We start from the raw sequence: 27,379 nt of genomic DNA, 5'->3' as shown, positions 1-27,379 counted from the left end.
CTCCCCTCTAGTCCTAAAGGAAAGCTGGATTACTCACTTGCTGTAATCCCAATGAAATTGTTAGGATTTAGCTTGCGCTGCACAGCAGATGGCAACAGGCTTTTTCCTTCAACCTTGGATGCTTTAACCCCCCATTATACATGCAACACCCGCTCCTGCTTGTCTCATATCCTGGCGGTCTTGGTCAAAACAAAAAACAAGCAGGAACTTGTTATTCCCAATTCTGCAAGGTTCTGTAAAAATATTTTGACATCTTGAGACAATACAGATGTTACAGAGGTTTAACCCCTCTTTGTAAATTCCAGTTAATTGGTAAAAATGCATTTAAAGTGATGGCATACATCACCAAATTCAAGTTTTCAATGACTGATCAGAGAATTGAAAAAGCGAGTCCTTATCAAAAATAATTTTATTGATTCAGACAGAAGCGAAGAAGCAAACAGAAAAACACAGTGTTTTTGAGATGACCAGCAGAAGCTTTACATCGCGGACAGCGGCCAAAAACAAATCCTGCTTATTCTAAAACCTTGTCCAGTGTGAACATATGTCTCGCTCCACAGCACTTCATAAGCAACCAGAGTAGCTGTTATGTGGGCTCAGCAGTGTGATGTAATATTCAGAGATGTGATATAACGCTCAGTGTAATGTAGACCAACTCAAAGGATCTGCAGAACAACAGGCGAATCAGCTCTTCTCTGGAGAAAGTTACTGTGGAGCTGCTGGTCCAGTCACAGTATTCAGAGATGAGCTGCAGTCCCGCAACAGTTCTTAAAGATCCCACAAAAAATTTAAGGAATTGGGCTGTTTCCTTTTTGCCATCTTATCATTTAAAAAAAATTAAAAGAAATGAACAAATAACACAAAAATCCCAGTGACAGATTGGAGGGAAAAGACAGTTATTAATTAATTTAAGATACAACCGAACTCATTATTTTTGAAATCACTGAAGAATCACCTATTCAGTTATTTAGTTGAATTGATTCAAATATTATGTACATGTTAATATATACAAATTGATACTGAAACTTAATTTTTTGGTCGTAGTACACAGGGAAGTAGTAGGAGGTTTTCATAACTTCAGTAAAGCAACAAAAAAATTAGTTGCATTAATGTCATACAAATAATAGAAAAAAAAAAACCTAATTAATCTCATATTGGGTTTAATTCTATCCTTCATAAGTGGTCAAACAGAATCAAAAGCACAATTGTTTATACTTAACTCAAGCACAAACCCCAAACAGAAACCCACTTGTATTTTCCACAGTGGAGGTGCTGCCTGAGCAGCTCTGGAGGCCGGATTAAGTGCAAAGTTACACAACTGCCCTGATTGTAAGATTTTGAAGTTTATCTGCAAATTTCCTCTTCTCATTCTTTCCAGTTAGACATCACACCATCCACAATGTTCGGAATAAAACATGTTCTCGCCTCCTTCAGCTGTAGGCAAAAGTTAAGTGGACCACTTAAGATGGTGATAATCTTGGCACATCCCCTTACTCTAACCCCAACCTCAGCCTACATGAACTTAATGAATGTTAATCGTTGCTCTGACTCAGGTCAAATTTGAATACTCTTTGGTTCAGGGCAAGGATATTTTAACCCGCCGCAGCTTGAGACGGTTTTTAAAGAACACGTACATGGCGAGAAGACACATAGTGGACATGAAATAAAGAATGACACACAGGCTGATGTCCACTTTGGAGAATCCGATGTTCAGCATAGACATCCAGCGTCCCCTGCGGCTCAACTCCTCACCGAAGTTCTGGCTTGTCAGTTCTCGCTTTTGCAGCCGCTTCGTCTGCTGCGCCACGTCCAGCTCTAAGTCTGCCTCCATAGGCTGCAGGCCCACCATCCCAAGCCCCCCGTCCAGCTCCATGCCGAGCCCGAACACAGGCCCGGACTCCTGCTCCACCTTCCTCTGCAGGGTGCGTGGTCTGACCCGGCTGGAGGCAGCCACCTGCAGTGCCTTGGCCTTGTAGTGCTGGTTGACAAATGAGTCCAAGTCCACGATGTCCTCCTGCACGTCTCGCATCCTCATTCCCACGATGCTCGGCTTTCTGTGGGCCTGCCGCCGACTTCGGCCGACCTCCATCTCAGGTTTGACCCAGGGACTCGGCTCAGATGTCTTACCGCCAATCTCATCTGCTGCTGCTGCTCCCTCCCCACCTTCCTCTTCTTCATCTGCCATTGCTTCATCCTGTGGCTCCTCACCCTCCTCCTCTTCTTCTTCCTCCTCTTCTTCCACAGTGGGTTGTGATGTTAGAGGATGAGTCATTAAGTCCAAGGCCTCCCTGGCTTTCCTTTCTATATGTTTCTGAGCTTCTAATGCTAGCTGCTGGCTGGTGTGTTTTTCCCTCTGCTTTGCCAGGATCTGGACTTCATCTTCGAGATAGTCTTGACAGTGAGAATAAAGAACAATACAGACATATTATTTCTAAAGCCATCACAGCTCATCTAGAATCGGATACTTTAATAATCACCCTGAGGTCATCTGAATCAACAGTGAATCTTTGGTATTCACTCATCACAGCAAAGAATGTAGAAGAAAAACTACTGTCCCCACCATTAAACAGTGGCAAGCCAATATATTAATAACTCACATTTAGAGAAGATTCAATACGATTTAGATAATAAATTTTATAGAACTCGTTATATTACATCATTACAGTACATTAGAGCATGAAATTAGATTATTTTTACACCCACACAATATCTTACAATATTTTACTTTATGCTCTTTTTTAAAAACACATATTTCCTTTGGCATTATAATTGTTAACTAAGCAACAACTGAATCATTGTCATCTGTATATGAAGCAAGCTACTTGATAAAAAATGTCTGAAGAGGAATGACACAGGTGGAGTTCATGATCAATCCCGTTTGCTAGTGAGCTCTAGACTGTTAACAGGGAGGCAGAAGGAAAGTTTGTAGTTAAAATCCTTGAATTTATGAGATATGAGCTTTTCAGAAAGCTGTGGCATGAGCCCAATACCTTTGAGGATGCTGCTGGAGGAGAAGTAGGACAGGAGGAAGGAGAGAGCCTGGTCCTTGTTCCACTGGTGATCCCCGTTGTCCTTCACCATGTGGCAGGCCGGACACATTTCTGGTGAAGGCCACTGGATCTTCGGGAAGTTGGGGTCTTCACTCAAAGCACCTGGAGAGATAAACACAGAAACAGGGCTACTGTACTGTACTGTACTGTACTGTACTGTACTGCAGAGTTGTGACCGCTTCTGTGCTGGCAGAAGATGGCAATATAGGTGGGAAAAAAAAGGATCAATTGTGACCATGGAAGGGTTGCTGGGTCATTGAAATTTAAAAATCCAGTATTGTGAGAGCCACAGAATTAAACCTACTGGCATGTATTACTGGCTCATGCCTTTTTAATCCTCTTCCTTAAAAAGGTGTTGCACAGATCTGCAGAGATGAACAAACAACTAAGTACAAATGAATTATACAGGCAGTATTAATTACTATTCCATTTTGTGACACAATATACCTCTATTCTACTACACCGAGGAAAATATTTCTATATATATTTTCATTCTGTTACCGAATGTTAAACATACGATAAATTCAGACAATATGATGCATTGCTTTACATGAAACTTCCTGAATATACTGTTTACTGTATATAACACTCCTGATATTAAATAGATCGAGTTGCAACACCATATGGACTCAATACAACATTTGAATTATACCTGTAAGCAATTGATACTAGTCTTATAGAGATCGTTTTTGAACGCAGAAGTTAGACTTGAACTTTTTTTTACATGGTAGAGGATCAAAACAGGCCTATTGTTTCACTACTACAGCTTTGTCAGAGTCTTTCTCACAGTAACAAACTAACGAGCACTTCACTAACTTGTATTAGATGATACACAAGGTCAGAAAATGTTGGATAGATCAGGATTCAGTCCAGATGCAGTGACCTCACAGCTCCAAGCGTCCAGTCAGCTGCTTCATCTATTGTTGTTGTTTCTTTTATTCTCCTTGCTGCTGCGCTGACTTGAGGATATTTAAGTGCTTTGAAGACTGGATGCAATCTGTGTTGAACCCATTTGATCTTGTCACAGAGCTCGTAAAAACTAAGTGCCCATATGCATATGTGTACGTATGTGTTTAAGTGTGTATATGTAAATCATCTGTCTGTGTTTGTGTGCATGTAATCTAGGGATTGATATTTGTGTGTGTGTGTGTGTGTGTGTGTGTGTGTGTGTGTGAATGTATGACAGGGTCTAATAATGATCAATGGGCTTCTGGGATGTCCCAGTGGGAGGGGTGCTGAGATAATAGATGTGGCCAAAGTGGACAGCTTCCCTACACACACACACATGCACACACACTATTTTCAGGCAGCAGACTCCAGTGGTCTGGACCACCTGTCTTGTCCCTTCACACCCCTTTGAAAGCAAAGTCCAATCTCCAAATTGAACATGAGAGCAACAGAAACCTCAGAGGGCATCTGCCCTTCTAATGAATTAGAAACTTTCTCCTTTAACATGTTTTCTTTTATGTAGCTGCTGCCCACCAACTCCCCTCATCACACACACACACGCGCGCGCACACACACACACACACACACACACACGCGACAAAAAATATTTACAGGCTCATATGCAAGCTTAGATAGACCCACACTGTACAAACCCCCCCCCACCCCCCACCCCCCCACACACACACACAGCAGCAGCATCTGGTAATAAATTGCTTGTTGTCACCAACAGGCCATTGTGTGTATGTGTGTGTTTGTATGTGTGTAAAGAGAGAGAGAGAGAGAGAGAGAAAAAAGGAGAGCAGCAGCAGGTCTGTCACTTTACAGCACTGTCAATTTACATCCTCCACCACCTCCATCCCGGCTCCCTCCTCCTCCTTCTCCTTCTCCTTCTCTCCGTCGCTCAAGATTAATCTCAGTCATATGCATGTGTGTATGTACTCTGCATACAGTACTTTACATAAAGGATACATCAATTTTACTGTGTCCTGGATGGGCTGCTGCCTGTGGGTGTGTGCGTGGGCTTTTATACATTTCAGCAGGTGAGCGCACACATCCACCCACCCACACACATACACCCACCCCAGATGCCTCACATCCCTTTCCTTATTCTAATCAGCTTGCCACGTTTGCGGCCAGGGTGACTTTAGCCATACCAGCCATATTGAGATTGCCACAATGGCCTGTCACAGAGATGTCATCACCGCCGCACATACATATTCATCAAGTATAAATATGTATTGTTCAGCACATCAAACTAGCTTCCTCAGCACTAATTCTGTAAGAGAGGATCACCTACACTGTGCAGCACATAGAGCCATCATGTCTGCTGGGGACTGCAGCTGATGTCAGACATTTTACGCTCATTTGAATAACCAATACAAAACCATTCCATATAATCTAAAACTGCCAAGTGATGGAAACTGGTATTAAAATCCTGGTCAGACTACTGATTGTGTTTACTTTTAGTTAGTCTTTTTAAAATTTCATGGATGACACAGTTAAGTCCAGCACTCAATTCCATTATGCTCCTTGATGTAAATATGGCAAAGATGATGGAGTCAAGATCACTAGGTGACATCATACTACCAACAGACTATAACAATAAATACCTATACAATCAAACTCAAAGTCAAAAACACAAAAATAAATATGCCAAAATTTCACCTTCTTTTTAAAAATGTGGCGGTTACCTATTATTTTAATGTGCGATGGTAACTTATCTAAAGCAAACAACGTCCAACCCCAGCTGTACAGGGGCAGGACAAAAACAAAGACACAAAGAAAAAAAGGAGAGGCTGTCCACATACTGAAATTTGCAAGCTACCAAAATATTCTTTTTAAGGATGCAACATTTGCCTAACCAACCTTTTTCTCTCCTTTTAAGGATGATCTATTTCATAGCCGTAGCACAACAGAACATAAAGGAACAGATATTTGTGTTTGTAGAACTTCTAACAGTTTCTAACAGAAAAGAAGTAAGGTTGATTAAAAAAAATACACTTATGGTATTGGTACTTTGACTTAGATACTCTACAAGCACTAGTATAGGAAATATTCAGCCCTAATTAATACCAATATGGTGTGTCTATTCTCCATAAAAAAAAAATCTCAAAATCTGTAGGCAGTGCTGCACATGAACACAGGGTCTAGAGGCAGCCAGTGCTGTTCTGTCTGTAGAAATGTGAATCAGTCTCAGCCTGTTGACAAGCAGCAACAGGACTGAGCTGCCACCAGTCTTAATTCTGCCGCTGCAAGGAGGCCGAGGGCCCTGAGGCCTCTTTGTTGCCAACTAAATTAATTGTTCAGCCGCTTTACAAATAGCTGCTCTTTCATGCATGGCTGCTCCTGAAAGGAGGGGCGGGGAGGCCTGCTAAAGAGCTCCACTTTAGGCAAAAGGGAGAGGAGGGGTTGAGTGGATGGAAGGATGGAGTGTGCTCTCCTCAGGGAGATGCTGCCACTCATTGCTACAAACACAGCCAAACCCTCAGCTCCTCCCTCTCCCTCTGATTCACCCGACTTATCCCCTGTGGACCCCAGCTCGCCCTCCACCATCACTAACTCCCCCTGCCACACGCCACAACTTGACCCAGGCTTGGAAAGGCTGCGTGTGTTTGGGGAGGGGCAGGAAAAGAGGAGGGGAGCGTGTGTGCCTTGTGTCATGGTGTTTGCCACCTGCTGTCACACAATACCTTGGGAATTGTGCGTGAGTGTTTGTGTGTGTGTGGGCAAAGAGGGGTGGCTCCTGGGGGACCCATCCTGTGAGGATGCTGTGCTATTACTTGTCAAGCGGAGGATATGAGTCCCAGGGGATAGTGAGTGGAAAGAGAGAAAGACGGACACAGGGATAGAGGAAGGGAGAGAAGACGGATGGATGAAGGGGGGAAAGCTGAATAGTGTTTAAGTGTCTGGGGAGCAGACACACGCAGGGACGGGTGCCCTCCTGGTCCCTGCTGTTCAGGACACAAGCTGTCCCTGAGAGAGAAGAGGGGGCAGTCAACACAAACAAAAGACAGTGATTTAACAAAGTGGGCTGTTAATGACAGCCCTGCGCCTAATAAAATCATATGAATACAAACAAGGGAGGAGGGACGCTCAGGGGCCGTTTAGCACTCTCAAGACTGATGTGAAGAAGTGTGAAATGCTGATACAGCATGGTCAAAGACGAGACGAAAGAAAACTTTGCAAACTTCTACACAGAGTGAGAAAAGACAGATGTCTGGAATGAGGATGAGAGAAAGAATCAGAAATGCAGGGACAGTAATCTCAGTCTCTCTCATGGCCTATCAAAAGTTACTAAATTGGTTGATTACGCTGAGTTTGAATCACATGACCTGGAGAGAAAGCCTCAGATTTCTTGAAGATGCGAATCCTGCCGCGGAGCAGAGGGGTGGAGTTAGGGCTACAGGACTGCAGGGAAGCTCCAAGGCGATAGTGGAGGTGCAGCAGAGTGTGGGAGAAAATCAAAGTAAGGGTGATAGAAGGATGGAAGATGGCAGAGGGGGTGTGGGGGCTGGGGGGTGGGGAAGGAGAAAATGGGTGAAGTAGGAACAGATGATACTTGAAGGGCTAAGACGGGGTGACAGCTGGTGTCTGATCTGAGGATCCATCCTTCCTCCTCCCCTCACCCTCTTAGTCGTATTAGGAGGACTAACTGACCATGAGGAGAAACTGGAAGTTAAAATCTTCCCTACAATTGAGTAAGGTAATGTTTATGGTCCCATGGTGTGGAGGGGTAGACACACGAGAGGAATGTGGAAAATGGGAAGGATGTGATGCAACTTTCATTTCATTTTAAGAAAACTTCTTCAAAAAACATGTAGCACGGCTGTAATTTAAATAATGTAAAGAAGAATTTTGCATACTACTGCATGTGACATGACCTTGCTGACCCTTACCTGCTAGTCTGTTGTTGACGCGATTGTGTGAGGACCACAGCCAAAAGACAGCTGCCGACAGCGTGTCCACATCCGTCATACTTTCCCTCGCCATGTTCTCAAAGTGCTCGGCACACAGCCTGCAGCCGAAGAAGCTCTGGACGTACTTTCTCATTGCATACAGCACCTCCTGAGGATCTGGAGGGGAATAACAAGACATAATAACAGCTACTGGATGTCTCATTAAAATGAGAAATATGCAGTGTGTGTTGCAATTAAACAATATCACAAGTGCCTTCCTAAAACTACTTCAAGGACAAACTTTGTTCCTTGTCCTAGTTTTGTTACTAATATAAACAATTGAATAAATAAATAAACATAGACTCAAATATACACAAAATCCCTCTTTTAGGAGGCAGTGTCTTGGGTAATGTGCAATAAAAATACTGAGGTTATTGCTACAGACAGTTATTGTTTATTCCAAACAAAAAGCTGTTGCAAGCTGATGATTCTTGTCCAGAAACAAACAAGTAAATCCAAATATACGAACTCACAGATTACCTCATTGCAACAATCAGTCATGTATGTAAAGCACAATCACCTGCCCTTGTAAAGCTTGTTGTCAGACATTAAAACGTACTGTAAACCTGTACTACAGTCTGAAAGCTCACTAATGGCAGTGTGGGTCCACAGCCTCCTGGATTCCCACGGTTATATGGGCCAGGAGTCACAGAGAGCTGGGTTAACCCCATATTGAGATGAATAATCTATTCCAATGGGATAACCCAATCTGGAGATTAAATACAGTTAACCCTCTGTGTGAATGGTGGGCAGACTGTTGTCTCAGGACCTCAACAGTCCACAAACATATTTTCCAAGAGCCGTTTGCTTTTGTTCTTGGCTTAGTAGGACCTTCAGATGAACAGTGGAAGTGTGTCTGGGAGTGTGTCTGGAAGTGAGTGTGTGTGTATGTGTGTGTGTGTGTATGTCTATGTGTGTGTTGCTTATGAATATAAGGATGATCTTGTGTTGGGCGTGTTCAAACCTTTACTAATGTGTTTACTCCTTTAATAATCTAGGCAGCGTTTGTACATGGATGAATTGAGTTCTATGTTATGGTCAGTACTGTCCTGTATGTGTGTGTACCCACCCACTAAGATGGTGGTCTGTGGGGGGCCAGATGGACACCCCTTTTGGCCAGTCCATCTGCAGGTCACATGACCGTACGTAAACCATGGGATTAATCTGTGTATGTGTGGGTGTGTGTGTGTGTGTCCATTGAAGGGAGATTAACAACCCTGCCAGGAGTGGAGCCTCCGGTCATCTGCCTGTTTTATTAACCACTCACATTCCACTAATCTAACATAATCTCTTTTCACACAGTCACAATTAGGCTCAATTTTAGCTCCGACCAAATGACAAAACACAGAGAAAAAACTCAGTAAATTCTGGTCAAAACATGATCAAGATACATGTCTGTGTTTCTGTGCGTGTGTGTGAATCAGTCTTTTCTCTGTGTGATGTTAAATCAGGTCAGTGTGAAGCCCACCAAACATTCTTGGGCTAATTTGTTTACAAAACCTGACAAAGCCCCTCATCCTCAGTTGACCCCAGTCTTTGTGAACTCTCAATGGCCTTTTCATTCACAGCACCATTACAAACTCAGTGTGTGTGTGTGTGTGTGTGTGTGTGTGTGTGTGTGTGTGTGTGTGTGTGTGTGTGTGTGTGTGTGCGCGTGCGTGCACGTACCTGAGTCTTCAGCATTCGTGGCCTGGACAGTGAGAACATGGAAGAGAGTCCACACCCCACAAGGGTAACGTCTGAAGTGGGGTTGTGAACCCTGACAGCCCACCCACCTCACTCCTTCAGGCAAAGCGGTGTCTGGAGACTGAGAGAGAGTTCAAACAAACAGACAAACACAAACTATGGATGAGTGGGAAGAAACAAACGGCGGAAAAAGCTTAAAAGCATAAAGCTGGTGATATTTTATATTTTTCTTACTGTCAACAAATCCCACAAAAAGAACAATGTTCCAGATCTGTTCATTTGAATAGTCTTTAAACAGAATGTCATTTAACTCTACTAACTATATAAAAGCGGACATTATTACTGTCAGTGTTTATGTTGGTTTGGTTGCTTTGTCCATTACCTTTAGCTATTTAATGTTACTTTTACTATTAATCCATTATATTCATCTAACTATTTCAGCTGTTTGTCATATATATACATTGTCCAGTAAATTTTAAATACGTTGGAAAGTACTGAGAGACAGGCCAATGCATCGTTGGTTTTGGTCTTTTCATGGGATTTGTTCACAGTAAGAAAAGCTTGATGTTTTGAATGAGACACAATTCCGGAGATCCTCTAAAAAGTAGAGCCTCCCCTGCATCTCTTAACCTGTTCAACTTAATGAAAGCTGTTCAGTGTAGTTTTCTTGATCAATGAGAAGTCAATCTCAGGTTAATGGCTCAGCCCTCACTAATGAACAGAAGCTATCCAGATCTCTAACCATGAGCCTCAGTTGAATCCAACGACATATTTTCTCTGACATAAAGTCGTTTCTCTCACCGCACTGTGTTGCCATTGCTGGTGTGATTGACAGGGTTACTCACATGTCAATAGTAAAGATTTGGTGTGTGTGTGTGCGTGTGTGCATACAGAGTCCATTTCCTCTGAGGTGAAGTCTATTCATACCTTCCCATTGATTCATTGATCCATTGATTTGCCTGCTAAAAGCTAATGATGTAAGTAAGTGACTCTTTCAATTTGCAAGGGGCTGCGTACTGGAGGCATGCAGGCTTCATTCCAAAGACAACAGCACATAGATTTTCAGCTGTATGTGCTGGCACTGCCACAAGGACAAAGTACATATTGAAATACCTAGATATTTATCTTCTGAAAAATATGTCCTTATGTACTCGTATTGTGTGTTTTTGACATTTCTTTGACGCCTCTGAGGTGGTTTTGAACTGATATAGTGACCAGACTGACAAGTGACCTTGTAGCTCGACGAGGTTACTCTCAGACAGACGTCCTCACGTCAGTCTGGGCGCATTTTGTGATCACCTGTCCTCTGTTCTCCCTGCAGCTGCTTATCTGTCTAGAACTCTCTTGTCTCTCTTCCTTAGATGACTGCCTGCTCAGGCTTACAAAAGTCTGTTCTCTTTCTCGATTTGAATGCACTTACTTCCTCAATGCAGTACATAATGGACAGACCTCTTCTGAAACCAATGAATACCAAACAGGGCACAGACAAAAAAAGGGTACTATGAATAATTTTGACAAGAACAAACAAGAAGCCCCAAGTTCATTGCAACAAGGATGTATATTGTCAAAATATCTGATAGTTGTCTATACAGCTCTGTCTTCACTTACCTGTGCTGAGTTATCCAGTATCTCTTTAAACGCATCATAGGAAATCTCACCGCCAATGTGGTTCTGAAGCCAAGAGTTTACAGACTTCAACAAGTTCATCACCACAGGACGGCCCGGAAAGTACTGCAGATGTGGAACAGCAGAGCACAACGGAAACAAATGTTAACTTGATTATGGTGCAAAAAATGTGTATGAAGAGCTGCAACTAACAATTGTTTTCATTATCAATTCATTTTACAGTTAGTCTCATGAGTATCAGATTAGTCCTTTGGTCTATAAAATATCCACCTGTCCAACCAACAATCCAAAACCCAAATGAGCTTAACATACTATTGTAGAAGACTAGAAAAAACAGCATATAGTCACATAACAGAAGAAAATAAAATACACAAATGATTAATGAATTACCAAAATTGTTGAAGGTTCAAGTCTGCTGATTGAGGAATTGATTAATCTACTAATCATTTAGCTGTAGGTGTATGTGTAGTTTAATAAGGAGGAACCAGAAGTCCTGTGCACTGTCACTGATGAAGTGCTATTGACTGAAATATAAATATAGTTTTCATCCTTACACACTTTACATTACCATTTTATGGTTGCCAAGAGCTTTGTTGAACATTTCCTGGTATGTATAGTTTATAAAATCTAACAAAAAGTTTGTCTAATAGCTTTTACAAATGACCGTGTTGTGTTCCATGTGCTAATATCAAGGCTAAAGCCCTTTAAATTGCTCACTTTGCCATTTAAGGGGCAATTGCATACCAAGATCTTAATACACATAAAATACCAGTTCAACCTTCAAAAATGTTGTGCACAGAGTCTATGTGCTGCACAAAAGTTGTGCTTGGGAGTGTTTTTCCTTCTCAGCACATTTAGAGAATCTCACTAAATGTGACAAAAGTTTGCCTTAAGCTTTTTCCTTCATTAAGATCCATTTCCTAAACCACTAACAACCACTTAGCCACCCTCTACTCGAGCTTTGTCCTGTTGTGTATTTGCTTCTTTTCAAACCAGCATTACCATGGTAACAACCACAGCTGGGAGGAAACTTGATACTGTAACTTGCAGAGGAAATCCAGCTGATGTGTGTTTGAGACCAGTGATGACAGAGTGAAGACAGACAAAGACAAACGTGTCTTTACACATACAACACTGACAAAAGACACAGATGATGTCTTGAGTGCACTGACATTAAGAGAGAGGAGCACTTTGATAAATTTCAGCTAAATGTGCTACCTATCTTTACACTAAGCCTCTGTGTGGAACAGTTTATGATAATGGTCCTGTTTCCAAGAAATAGACACAATAAAAGGATCAAGCGTTTTCCAAAACTTAAACAACAGGCCCACTTCCATGGTAACTTTAGTTTTCTTGCTCCTAATCTTTAACTCCCTTTCAGGACAGAATGAGGAAAATGATAACTTTCTGAGGAAAACAGAAAAAGCAGAAGACACAGAGAGCGAGTGTCATCTAACATTTGGCCTCCTCCATCTGTTCAACTAAAAACACCTGCAGACACTGACACATATGCCTCTTAGTCCACAGCTCAGCCGTCTATTCATCGCCCCCTAACAGGATCTGCGTGTTACACCCTGACCACTTAGCTAGACCCCCAGTGATTTGCTTAAACCTTCTTGTCCAAGGCCAAGATAGTACTGCTCTGTCCTGTGTCCGCTCTTGACTCCTTGCAGCAGCTTTTACCTTTTATCTACTCAACCTGCAGAAAACTGTCTTGTGTGTTTTTCTCTGTAGAAAACTTAAATATGTTTTGTGTGTTCAGAGGTTACATATCATTGCTGTCCAGTGAATACTATACACCTCCAAATTTGGAGATTTTGTATTCTTCAGAAAAACACAAAGATTTTGTCGTTTTTTTTTTTCTGGATTTAGAAAATTGATATACTTTCCAACCTACATAAATAATTAAAAAAACGATTCCTTATCTCATGAGAAGTTGACGGTTTTGAGATGCATGGTTTTTAAAGTGACAATAAGCAGCTGCCTTACTTAACTAAGAATCACAATCAATCACAAGCGTACTGGTCATTACAAATGAATACGAAAAGAGATGAAAACTACTTTTCCACCACACACACACACACACACACACACACACACACACACACACACGCGCACACACACACACACACACACACACACACACACACACACACACACAATACTTAAAGGTGGGATGTAAAGAGCAGACAAAAGCTTGTGCAAAGGCTTGTGATGTCTGCTGCTCACTGCTGGGAGAGTGATATAATAGGTTTAGGTTTGGATCTGGGGTCTGAGCACCAACCAGTCAGAAAAGCTCATTAAGGAGTCATATGAATTTAACCAGAAGAGAAAACACAGGTGTTTCCCGCTAATGGACTTAGCCCAGCATCACCAAAGCAACACTATTCATGAGCTCTCTGGGTCTGGTGATCACCTAAAAACTCAAACAGGTTCAACTTTTAAAATGTATTATCATTGGCACACCATCTGTTTTCTTTTACACTGATTCCTGTTCCTGTTTTTTTAACCTCCCTCTCCACTTCCCCGGTCGTGACTATCCGTGGTACACAATACATTAGTCACCATATCTACATCAGGTATTAGATGTTAGAAAAATGACAGAATGTTGCCTTATGTGCCAAAAACCATGACAGCACTGAATCCTTTCAAGCAACAGTATTACAATCAGAATGTAATTTAACAGATTTTCCGAGGAAATAATGCATGAAAATTTAATGTGAAATAATTATTGCATGTTATCTATATCTAAGATGAAGTAATTTGTTCTTGTCTCTAAAAACTGGCACAGAATCAATAGGGTTTAGTAATAATCAAGGAAGGCACTAATGATGCAGTGTTTTTGTTAGACCTCTCCATCTGCATCAGCCATCACAGTTACGGTATAAGACCAAGTGCAAACCTATTGAAACATAAAACTTTGTGGTATTCAAACGCATGTCAGCTGACACAGTCAACAAAATGACACTCATTATTGGCTAAAAATTAAAAACGAAACTCCACTGATCACTAATGATCGACTAGAATTTATTTGAGAAAAAATACATTTTACCTCTTCTACTATATATCCACTTCTCACACACACACACACACACACACACCACACACACACACACACACACACACACACACACACACACACACACACACACACACACACACACACACACACACACACACACACACACACACACACACACACACACACAACACACACACACACACACACACACACACACACACACACACACACACACACACACACACACACACACACACACACACACACACACACACACACACACACACACACACACACACACACACACACACACACACACACACACACACACACACACACACACACACACACACACACACACACACTAACCCTGTACCCCTCCTGCCCCCAATCCCAGTTGGACCATGACAATCCCCTTCACCCCGGCAATATGTCATCCATGATCCGATTAGTATCAGCAGCACTTGAGAAACCACAAGCTCCTTGTGGTGAGGGTCCCGAGAGGGACGCATCTGTTGGCCGCAACAGGGCAGACCAGGCCAGGCTTGGGGACGAAGACAGGGGTGAAGCCCCTTGATAATAATCCAACTTCAATCCACCCAGGGAGGCGTGAGGGGGATGCTGCAAACACGTGCCACAGAGTGGAAACCAGGAAAACCTCATATTTACCAGCACATATTTACTTGTTTTCAACTGTCTCTGAGGGGAAAGTGCAACTGAACAGCCAAATGACTCAACTCATTCTTTGAGAATTGCTTATTAAAGCAGTTTTATGATCCATAATTAAACAGACAGCTGATTTGATCTAGTTTCATCTTTGTTATAAAAGGCCTTTTTGTAAATCAAGTCCTGAGCCTTGGCATGAGATTGTCCCTTTAGACCAACCCCCCCATCCTTTAATTCTTTGTCTTATTCCCCTGCCCCTCTGTCCCCTCTGGGCTGAAGGGCTTCTTTTAAGAAAAGCAGGATAGAGGTGTAATCCTTAAAAACCTCTCTGTAATGCTCTCATGCTTCCCAAGATCCACTTTTTTAATCCTCATATACATGTCGAGAATTCATAAATCCGGCTTCAGCCTGACAAGACAGTAAATCTAGTAATATTGTGACAGGGTGGGGATAAAAAAAAAAACAACCCTCATGTTTACGTGTTTGGATTGAGACACATAAGGAGATGCAACGGTGGGATGATTATGGAAGGCAAAGACACAAGCAAATCTTGGAATTAAAATTCTTGGACAGAACAGGGATTAATTTTTTAGGCCAGGGTACGAAGATGAATACACAATGGGGACAAATAAATATTAATTTACAGAGAATTTGCATGTCCTCAAGATGCACTAAACATATATGTAGAGCTTAAATAATTTAACAATTGATCAGAAATTGACAGGCAGCTATTTTGATATTAAAGTCATTTTAAAGAAAAAATGTCAAACATTAAAAAGGATTTAGCTTGTCAAATTTGGGTATTTGGCTTTTTCCTGGCTTCCATCACAGTAAACTGAATATCTTTGGTTTTCAGACTGATAGACAAAAATTTGAATACGTCATATTGGATTCCAAGAAATTGTGATGGGTTCTTTCAGAATTTTTTTTTTTTATAGACAAAACAATTAATCAAGAAAATAATTGTCAGATTAATCTCTAGTGAGAATACTCATTAGCTGCAGCCCTGTAAGCATGCATCACCATAGCAAAGACACACCCTAATGCATGCAAATGCACTTTCCACTAATTGTTCTGTTTGGTTAATATTAAAAAGTATGTCATGGTTGAGTGAATGTGTGAGCGGTGACACCCACACTGTGGTCAAAACATCGTGAGTCACTTTCACTCTAATCTAATCACATGACTCATGCAGGGAGTTCAGGTGTCACATTTTAACATATTGTGTTAGTAATTAACAAGACAGGAAAGTTTAGCAGTGAGGTAATTTCCACAACCAATCAACACTCATTTAAAAATAAATGAAAAAAAAAGAGCCAAAGAAGTTGAGCATTCACCTAAAAATACATTTCATTTTCTGATATCTAGCCCATAAATTGCATCATGTAAAAGCTAAATGTAAAAATGTGTCATAAAGAATAATTTATATTACACCAAATTGTATATGAAACTGGACTCATAAGCATTTCCTAACAAGTATCAGCCAAATTTTTTCCACCCTGTTTCACAAACCACTTGCTCATCTTACATTAACTGCTCCTAACAAGCTGACTGACAGAAAGGATTGAGCCGCTTTGTTGCTCTTTGTGTGCTCAGTCAAACATCAATAAGGACTGTCACAAGTCGCAGTCAGCTGCAACAAAATGACGGCCTCCTCAGCTACACAAAGCCCTGCTGAGCCAGGCTGGTCCATTCTGGTAGGGGGACAGGCTAAAAATACCACTGGGACCTGCCGCTATTGACTAAACAAACTGAAGCTAATGGGAGGCCACAGTGCTGTGTCGCACACACGCGCCCCTCATACACACACATGCTTGGATACACACTAGCTTGATACAACGCCTCCCTAGAGAGTGAGATATAATCAGAGAGATTGGTGGCAGACCAGGGCAGTGAGACAGCCTGGTGCGTAGCCAATAGGGACAGGGCTAGCAGGTCAGGCCTCATCATCACAACATGTTTGCCTGGGTGGCACACTTCAGTGAGAAAGGAGGAAAAGAGGGAGACAATGTTTTCAGTAACAAAAAAAGATGGAGGAAAGTGAGAAATAAGAGAGAAAGACATTATTAGATGTTGATAAAGGGTGAATAATCAAACAAATATTGAATCCTAGAAAAATGTGAAAATCAATTGCATCTTTGTAAGTGGAAACTAGGGGGTGGAGAAAGCAGGGAGAAACAAATTGGCAAATAAAGTAAGGGAGGACGATATTGAAATGAGAATGGGAAAAAGGCAGAAGAGATGGAGGAGGCAAGAAACCAGGGGGAGGGAGGGTGTTTCGGTGAACCACTGAGGATTGGCACGGCCACAAGTATTTACAGAAATGCTTGTGTGCAATCAAAAGCGGGGATACAGCATGAGGAGAGGGAAGAAGGAGGAGGTGGAGTAGTGGTTGGGGTATCCCAGCGAGGTTTGCTAAGTAAACTGAATTCATCTTTGTGGGCGGCGAGTGGGTGGCAGCCACGCTTCAATCCCACTGGGAGCCCACATCAAGAGGGTCAACAATACCCAGGAGAGTCTTTGTGCCGCTGCCCCAGTCAATGGCATCCACTTCTGCTTTCAGTAATGTGTCTAAATGTGAGTGTGTGTGGTTTAAAACAACAGTGCACTTGACAAAACAATGAATTTGTTTAAATTTGCAGAACAATCTAATGGATACTAAAGGAATAAAACAACATGTTATGAAGAGGGAGCCTTGGCTGAATATCAACTACCTACAGTATGAACAAATATCCTGCTAGCTCACTCTCCACCTAGTGGCAACCTGCTGTAACTACACTTCTGTTGTATGTGAACATTTCAATATGAACACAGTTGCATCAACTTCAAGGCTTAACCCTGTTGTTTTGTGTGCAGATTGGTTTAAATTTATTTTCTCTTTAGTTTCCTATGCATCCAAAAGCTGTTGTCTTTCTTGACCACCACAGTAAACACTATCCTTTGGTGACGAGGGCAGTGTTTCTAATGACAGACAGTGAAGAGAGAAATGGGGAAGAAATGTAAACGAGCTGCTTGTTATGCACCGGAGTGCCTCCATATGAGACTAAAAATTATTGTTAATGTTTGACGTTTTCTCTGCAGATGCGATTTCTCACCCATGCTGTATTAATGAATTTGTTTTCCACCTGTTTTTATACTCATAACCAAAACAATGAGCTTTATAATCATTTGGTTTACACATTTTGTGTGTACTGTACGTGTGTGTGCAGTGCTCTCGCTGCTAACGTCACCTCAGCCAGGACAGCGATGTACTTCGTCAGAGCAATCAGGGCTTCTCCTTTGATGATGGTGTGAGCGGCCACCTCCATACGTAGGGAGTAGTGCAGTGTTGACTCCAGGTCTGCCATATACACCCTGGATCTGGAGACACAATCACACACAATTACATATATATAAACATAACAATGAGCAAACAGAGATGGTTCAGCGTGGCGTGTCTTGTTCATACCTGTTGAAGGGTCTCCAGGGGTCCTCTGTGCTGTTGGTGAGGCCATCTGTGGTGACTGGTGGAGGCTTTCCTGACCGCACCACCCCCTGCAGCCTCTGGAGGGCGTAAGAGTAGAACATACGAGCTTCAACCTTCCTGTGGGAGAGAGGTACAGGTGAGACCCATGTAATATATGGCCAAAAGTACGTGGATATACTTTTTTTGTATTCCTCATTGAGGCCAGACTCCTTGGTTTCAGCTGAGGAAAGTCTGAATGTTAAAGCATTAAACTTATATTCAGACACTAGTGTGCAACTGTTTGGGAAACCCTTTCCTGTTTCAACGTGACAATTCATGAACAAAACAAGGTCCATTGAAAATCGGTTTGTCGAGTTTGAAGTGGAAGACCTTGCACAGAGCCCTGACCTTAAGCCCATCCAACACCTTAAGGATGAAGCCCGACATCAGTGACCGACATCAGTAATGCACTTGTGGCTGAATGGGAGAAAACTCCTGCAGCCAGATTCCAAAATCTTGCAGAAAACCTTCCCAGAGGAGTGGAGACTGTTACAGCAGCATAGCAATGCTCATGGTTTTGGAATGAGATATTCAGCGATCACACGTGGGTGTAATGTTCAGGTGTCCATACACTTGTGGCAATATTAAGTGTGGAAGGTTCAAATCCTGCAGGGAACCTCAAACAAAATGCACAGTTTTTTATTTATTTTCAACCTTTTGTTTCAGCAGTCCACTTCCATAAAAAGTGTTTTATGACCTGTATTTTTTGTGGCCATATATTTTACACACTTACGGGAATGCATTTTAAATACTGAGCAGATGGTGCCAGGGCAGCATGGAATTGAGAGAGAGAGAGAGAGAGAGAGAGAGATCGCTGATCATTTAGCCATGTGATAACCCCTGCAACTAGAACCACAGCCATTAATGTGCTTTCTCTCTCTCTCTCTCTCTCTCTCTCCACCCCTCACATCCTCCTCTCATTTGCTTTCTCCCCTCGTCACAGACAGAGAGAGAGAGAGAGCATTGTAAAACTGCAACAGGATGGTAATAAGGACGATGGATACTCCGCGCCCACGCTCACTCACACCAGCCCGGGACTCAATTACACCTGCGTGTCTGGTGGGAGTGTACAGATGTGAAGGGAGAGCCATTCATCCAGCAATCCCCAGGGCCGGCGGGCAGGCAGGCAGGCATCAGGGTGGGCTGGGAGGGAATGCATTCACCTGGGACCAGCACACATTACATGCATGACGGATGTGAGACGCCCCTGCATGCTCTCTCTCTCTCTCTCTCTCACACACACACGTACACGCGCGCACACACACACACACACACACGCACACGTACGCACTGCACACTCTGCTCTCCCAGGATCAATCAGACATTCAGTGATGATGGGAGGCCATCTGTCGCCGTGTGCGGCTGGGGCTTGTTTGGCAGGTGAAGCCAGAAAAGCAATGGCATTGTTTTCATGCAAGAAATTAAAAAACCTCCCCTCTGTACAGTGATGGAGATGAGGGGGGTTGGAAGGGGAGAGATGGAGGGTGAATAAATAAATCGGCAATAAATCATTTCCTTTTTGCATTTGTCAACTAAAAAGAGTCTTCTTTGCATGCCAAGTTATTGAAACAGCCAAACAAAGAGGCAGAAACAGCAGATGAATTTGCAGGGTGAGGAATGATCAGCGCCGCTTTATGATAGTGAATAATGGGAGCAATTTTGATGCTCTGATCCCATTAAGAGGCCAGATGTTTAAAAGTATTCTCATGAATAGGGTTCAGATAATGAGCACACGACGAAGCTTTTCAGGAAGAAGCAAAGTTGTTGTGTGTGGAACAATAGGAACCGAAGGGGAGTAAACTTGGTGTTTGTGTGTCTCACATCAAGCTAAGCTGAATTTACTGTAAAAAGTTTGAGATACCTGGTACAGAACATTAAAAAAAAAAAAAATATATATATATATAAAAGCAGCTCAGCTCATGTTCCCCTCACACGTCCTAATCTCACCCACCCACTTGCTTTTAAAAATGTTAGTTCCTCAATCTAAATTGAAACTCTCTTTAGCTTCCTGATTTAACCTGCACGACTGTCTATTGTAAATGTTTCCAATAAGACTCGGGAAATATTTGTTCAGGTGAATTAGTTCAGTTCAATATCAGGTGTTGTCTTATCTTTAGGTCAGTAGTTAAAGCTTTGTGTGGAATTTGCAAATGCAGCATTGCAGACAATGAACAATTGTGTGTCAACTGGTGTTTGCAGCGAAGAGCAGAACAGTAACCACACTGTTTTTCTTGACACTTGTACCAGTGCACTGTCATGTACACCACAGATAACAATAGCCAATACTTGAGATTCTTAAGTAAAGATTAATTATGATGCACTAATATTAATATCATTATCACAGTTTGGCTCCTATCTGGCCTCCTCTCATTTGTGTGTTTATAAAGTAGGTTGGCCGTTTTAAGGGCTGTTCCACACCAGTTGGTGAGGAAAGGAAGTACACAACAAAGCCTTTGGACAATGAGTCTGCACCTGGTGCTGACATAGCCCTCATTGGTAGTGCAATGCCAAAGAACAAGGGAAAAACTTTTCAAATTCTGTCTTGCCATTCACGAATGTTATTTTGGAGGAGCACATAGCATAATTCTCTGCAACAACGGCCTTAAACTTCCTTTTCATGGTTGTGTTTAAAAACACAGAACACTGTAGCACTAAAAGCCCTGCACGCCCTCGCAGGTGTTTTCCCCTTCTGGCTGATTAGGCCCCCTTCCAGGTCGATGTTGTAGAGCGCTACTTTGAAATCAGGTGACATCCCCAAACTGCTAGCGCCAGGTACAGCGATAACAGGTAAAACAAGATGTCAATCAAGCGCAGTCTGTACACACCCAGACAATTCAGAGGACGTCTAATAAGTCAAATTGACAACACCTGTGCGGGTGCACCATTAGTATATAGGTCCTTCAAAATAAAAGGAACCATCACTTTGTTGCAAACTAATTTTGATAAATAAAGACAAATTACCACAATTTTTATATGATTTTTTGGGGGACGTTATACATTTGCAAGAAAAAGTGTGTCATATTAATAATAATAATAAGGCTGAACAAGCAAGACATATCCATGGTGAGTACTTCCCACAGTTTAGCAGTTATTTTATACACTCCTCCTTAATGTAGAGAGCCCTCTACACCTGTGTGACTTTATATTCTGTAGTGAAGAGTTAGTGAGAACTATCCTATCTAATTTTTGTAGTTTGTCCATATGAACAACTGTTACTTGTATTAACTGCTGTAACAACTGATACCTGCAATGAAAATGTATCACCATACTCACACTTTGAGTCTGGTGAAGTTGCCTCCAGGATAATAAAGGTAACAGGATGGGAACTCTGTCACTCCCAGTTTGGTCACCAGACCCTCCTCAGTTTTCAGTACCCTCCGTACTGCAATGTTCTCAAACTGTAACAGGTCCAGGGTTAGCTGAGGAACACACACACACACACACACACACACACACACACACACACACACACACACACACACACACACACACACACACACACACACACACACATTTGATATTTATATTTTTTATATTTATATATTTCAATATTCTGATGTTGTATATTATTTGTGTTAGTAATGTCCAATTATTTGCAATCAAAAAGGTTTTCTTTCCAATCAAACACTGTCCCAGCAGATTTCACCACCTCCCTCCGGATTATGTTGCAAGGTCAGTCACAACAGCGTTTTGTAATAGTTACATAGTGATACACAGATGACTGGCAACTTTTTTCTGTTAAAAAAAAAAAAATCACATATCTTGTGCTGCCCAAAAAGACATAATATTCTAGAGACGTCTGACACACACAGCTCAGGCTCATGGAAACTCAAGCTGTTACCTCTCGGCCAACGTAGGATTTAGCTTCTTCAAAGATCAGGGCCAGGTGTTGAACATTGTTTGTCTCAAAGAAGCTGTCAAGCTCTGCTTCACTGGAGAGAGGAGCAGACAAAACACATTAAATGAGTAACACATACTCTAACTTGAATCCCACACACAAACATCCAAACATCACCACTAGAGCTTAAGTGGATCACCTGTTGGTCCAGTAGAGATCCAAAGGAAGAATTAAGTTAGTGCAGAATTTTATGGACATACTTCTTAAAAATTGGGATGGGATTATTTCATTTAGATTTTTTAAGTCACTCTGGCTCTGTCCTCTATCTTTACACTTAAAAACACTGAAAACAAGATGTTCTCCAGCCTGAAATCTGCTTTCACCTATGTTTTTTTTCTACTTCACAATTGTTATTTTGGTTGAGAAAAGAGAGGAGAAGTTGCAGTTAGGAATCTCTGTTGTGAAACAAGGGATCAATAAGCGGTCAACCTTTTTCCATTATATACAGAGGAAAAAAACAAGAAAACTTCATGATTGTGAAAGAAGCAATGATACTTTCCCTTTAAAGCTAAAAAAAGAGAAATTAACTTGGCTTCCTTTGAACTTAAAATAGACAGACACGTTCAGACTAACAGACTTGTATTTATTGAGTAAAATAACAATAATAATAATAATAATAATAATAATAATAATGATAATAAAAATAATAAAAATCATCTATCATCTTACTGAAGTTGTGCCTGTGTCTTTACCTGGTGGGCTCCAGTGGAGGGCAGGCAGGGGGCCAGGTCTCCGAGTGGGTTTCTAGTTGGTCTATGATCTTGTGACGTAAACCTCGAACATCACGGGGAAAATCTGGAGGTCAAAGGTCATTATATTTTGCTGTTTGTTCTCATTTTGGATTCTCATTCAATGAAACATATCCATGACTGCCTGAGCATGTATACAAACTACTCCCAGGGTTAGGGCAATGTTACATAAATGTGAAATTAATGGTGCACAGTTACATGCTGGAGTCGAACCAGGCCTAATAATAAACAGCAGTTCAACTATGTGTCTGATAAGAAAATGATCAGTATGTACTTTCCTGCTCTGACATGACGCGTGTTGGAAGTGCACGTTCTCTGTGAAACATAATTTAAGGTGGAGTCAAATAACTGGCGGCTCCTTGAATTGCTTCCGTGTACCTCTGAAAGGCTTTCCTGTAGAGCCAGCCTTGGAGTAGGCATGGAAGAACTGTGAAGTGAAAGAAGAGAGAGGTTTTGGGTTAGGAAGGAAGCAGAGAGAGAGAGAGAGAGTGAGAGAGAGAGAGGGAAGTGAGAACGGCTCAGACGGGCCTCACACGACCATGAGAGAAGCAAAGTGATGTTGTGTAATGTTTGGTGGGGGCACCGCCTTCCCCTCTGCCTGCCTTGACCTCTAAATCCTTCCTGGTTAAAATGAGTCGCAGATGTTAAAGCTCCATTGTGAGTTCAAACAGAAGGGGCTCTTTGTTTCACTGGCTTTCACTGGATGACAGAGAAAGCAGAGACCTTAACACATACTACTGCTGATCAGTCAGACTAGCTACACATACACATGTTGCAAACTAGTGGGCGTTTTTCCAGTGTGACTGCTGATCATGCAAAAGTGAACTCTACTGACAACACGCCGTTGCATCGACAGTATCTGTCACATTCTAATCCGGAAATTCAAAAATGACACGTAAACTCACAAAACACAATAACAAATAACAATAACACAAAATTACAACAAATACAAAGAGAGTAAGCCCTAATAATAACTAGTTTGCAAAGTGGATCTTACTGATTTTTAATTTATTGAATGACAAAAGCCTGGAAAAGAATATTTTGGCACAATTTACATAAACTACATCCAAAAAAATTCTGTTCAACTGATAACAAAGTTTCAAATGCAACACTTTTTTGCAATTAATCAATTGATCAATTAACCAGCCCTAGAAAGCTCAGTGATAAGCAAAATTAATTCAAGAACCTATCATCTAGTTAGCAAAACACACATACATGAAGTAGTGTAATTAAGTTTGTACTGGCCAACCAGGACTGAACAGTTTAATTTCTGACTTGACCATTATAACCTACATGCAAATACTTATTGTTCCCACACATTCTTGTACATGAACACTCTGCATAACATGCAGATCAAAATATATATATCCATGTTTTTAAAAAATATGGAACTAAATGAGACAATAAGATGGATGGGTTTTATCTACTTCATGTTGCTTTCTTGTTAATGTCTAAGATTGAACAATATGTAACTGAGCTTTGGCAATAATGCAACATCAGCATTCATGCCAATAAAGATTTTTGATATGATTTGACACAGTATGTGTATAAAGTATAGAGTTCATATAGCTGCACTGTACGATACCTTTAGGGTAGGATACCCTCTGATGCTGTAGCTGATGCAGACCTTCCTGTTCTCCTCTGCAGCGCAGTCCACGGCTGCCAGGTCGACAGCTGGCTTCCACTCTGAAGAACAGACATCAAATAAAGGGAGAGAGAGCCACAGTAAATATTTAGTGTACTGTCTGCTGCACCCTGTGCAGTTTAACACTGGATGGGGTCGTGTGTTGTCCTGGTGCCAACACACACTTGAGTATTTCAATACATAAGAGGTCTGTACACCAGTATTGTTAAGAAAAATCCTGAATGTGTATTATTGAACTGTTTTTTAATTTATATAATTATTCAGGAGGTGCTTCGTCACTTCCCCATGTTTGCTTTGCTATTTATTTGTGAATGAAGGTAACCAACTGATCAGATGTTTCTGAAGAGCCTTTACGCCCCATCAAAAGTTAATTGTTGCTGATTCTCATACACAAGCTTATGGTTCACACATAGCCACTGTTATCATCTGCATATGTACCTTCTTTCACTTACAGTCCCATAAAATTTCAGCTCTCCTCACTCTCCCAGCTCCAGGGCCAGGCATTAGATTTGCATGCCAAGCTGTCAGTTGCCATTGTTGCCTGTGTGTGTGAGACTGAAACACCCCATGGCTGTGTCTCTGATGATGGCAGAGGGCCATCATCAGAAACTTTGCCTTTGACTGTCATCCTAATTATAATGATTCTCATGGTTCTGTGATATTTCATTTGGCAGATGAGTTGCAGAAACAAACCTCGGATGTGATGGAGAGGTACAGTGCTGAGCATTATAAAAACACTTTCATTAGATCACATGCTCTAATTAACAGATACAGACAGCAGCTTGGTGCTCTCACTGTTTGCATGGGTATCATAAAAACTGCAGGGCTATGTAACTTTGGTAACATTACAGTTATACACCGATGAGCTATAGTCTATTATTAGTCCTAAAATGTTGACCTGTGAGACTTTTGAATGGCTTATCAGAGGTGCAAAACTTAAAATTGTTTACAAACAATGCAACATAAAATATGATTACCGTTTATGAGTGATTATACTGGACTAAAACTCTAAATTAACCTCCAGCTAGCTGCAGCTACGTGCCCTGCTCAAGGCCCGTGTACCAACCTTTAAGGTCTCTGGCCAGACTTTTGTAAACCGGAGAAAAGGCGATGCAGTGTCCGCACCACGAAGCGTAAAACTCCACAACTGTCGCTGCTGTGGAGTTCAACAAAACCGACTCTACATTTCCCGGGGTTAGCTGGACAATTTGGTCAGAGGCGGTGTACAGTCCGGCCTCCACGGCGGAGGGTAAAAGTAGACACAAACATAACCAAACCGCAAGTGTTGCTATTTCTCTGCTATATAAAGTAAACCGAGACGTGGCACGGCCGCAGCGGCGCGCCATCTTCCCCGTCCGAGCTGCTGCTGCTGCTGCTGCTGCCGCCGCCGCCGCTGCTGCTGCTGCTGCTGCTGCTGCTGGTGGTGGAGGTGTTGCTGGTGTTAGCCGCTGGTCTGAACGCAGCAAGTTTCCACCTCAGTGTCACAAAACTTGACACAACTTTTTCTCCCTCTGTGTGTTGCAGGCTTCATGGGTCCTCCCCCTGTCGAGCACCTAATTCCCTAAAAAAACACCAATCATAACAAAGTAAGACACCCTCTTCTTCACCGACATGCATTTCTCCCTTTGAACTTCTCTGATGTGTATATGAATGATGAAATGAAGTGACGTGCCAGGAATAGGCAGGTCGTTTTTTTTTTCTTTTTTTTTCTTACTACACGACTGTCATACAGGAAATCACTATTATTGACTATATTAATATTCCCTTGACTTAAATGTGAAAGTCTATTCTTCACCTCGGAAACTACATTGACAACAAACAAACAAATAGATAAATACATTTAATTGAAAAAGAAACTTTCTATGTAATAAAAGCAGAAACTAATAGCTTTTATTTTGACACACACACACGCACGCACGCACGCACGCACGCATGCACCCACCCACACGTCAAAATAAAAGCTATTAGTCTCTGCTTCCATTACGTAGAAAGTTTCTAAAAGCCCAATCACCCTTTTTCGTTATGTTTCTTTGGTCACTGAAACAGCAGGTATAAGATTAAGTGGTCCTTATATGATTTTATTTCAAAATGAAAGCTCATTTCATTGCATTGAAAAAAATAATGACCAAATCTTTTTTGGCCATGTAAATTACAGTTAACCTCATACAATTAAAGATTTTACCTGGTACATGAAAAATAAGTCATTTTGTTTCTTAGTTGATCTTACTACTAAAAGATATAAGGCTAACAACACATTTTTGATGCAAACAAACTGTTGCCAGCACCATGAACCGTAAGTGTTTTTAGCCCTTATTCTTGAATTAAAAGGATCTGATGACCCTGATGTATCCTAATGTTTTCTATTTTCAAACATTTGGGAACAGTGAGTGTTGTGCCTTTAATGTGAGCCAACACAGTGTGACTCTGTCCTCCACCCACATTTAAACATTTTACCCTGCTGTTACAATTATGAGAAAACTAGCTGACACACCTCAACATGGTTTAAGTCACATACCTAACAATTACAACAGGAGGAGACACTCTGACCTGCTATCAGTACTGTAAATACACTATATGGTAATTACTTTTGCATACTATTAAAACCAGAACACATTACTGGACAGCATG

General features: G+C 41.6%; 1 protein-coding gene across 1 annotated transcript; it reads right to left on the bottom strand.

Annotated features, from left to right (window-relative positions):
- Positions 1-391: 391 nt before the first annotated feature.
- Positions 392-26,402, bottom strand: qsox1 (quiescin Q6 sulfhydryl oxidase 1). Its single transcript, XM_056378757.1, has 13 exons — positions 25,818-26,402; positions 24,692-24,792; positions 23,485-23,533; positions 23,050-23,152; positions 22,301-22,391; positions 21,733-21,878; positions 18,403-18,537; positions 18,185-18,314; positions 11,249-11,371; positions 9,623-9,761; positions 7,895-8,071; positions 2,991-3,152; positions 392-2,391 (listed from the first exon to the last, which is right to left on the bottom strand). Exons 1-13 carry the CDS (start codon positions 26,095-26,097, stop codon positions 1,577-1,579), a joined length of 2,451 nt encoding a protein of 816 aa, XP_056234732.1. The 5' UTR covers positions 26,098-26,402; the 3' UTR covers positions 392-1,576.
- Positions 26,403-27,379: the final 977 nt, after the last annotated feature.

This window comes from Seriola aureovittata, chromosome 6, assembly GCF_021018895.1.
Source record: "Seriola aureovittata isolate HTS-2021-v1 ecotype China chromosome 6, ASM2101889v1, whole genome shotgun sequence".
Lineage (NCBI taxonomy): Eukaryota > Metazoa > Chordata > Actinopteri > Carangiformes > Carangidae > Seriola > Seriola aureovittata.
Note: the sequence above shows the minus strand (reverse complement) of the source record. Positions and strands in the feature narration are given on the sequence as shown.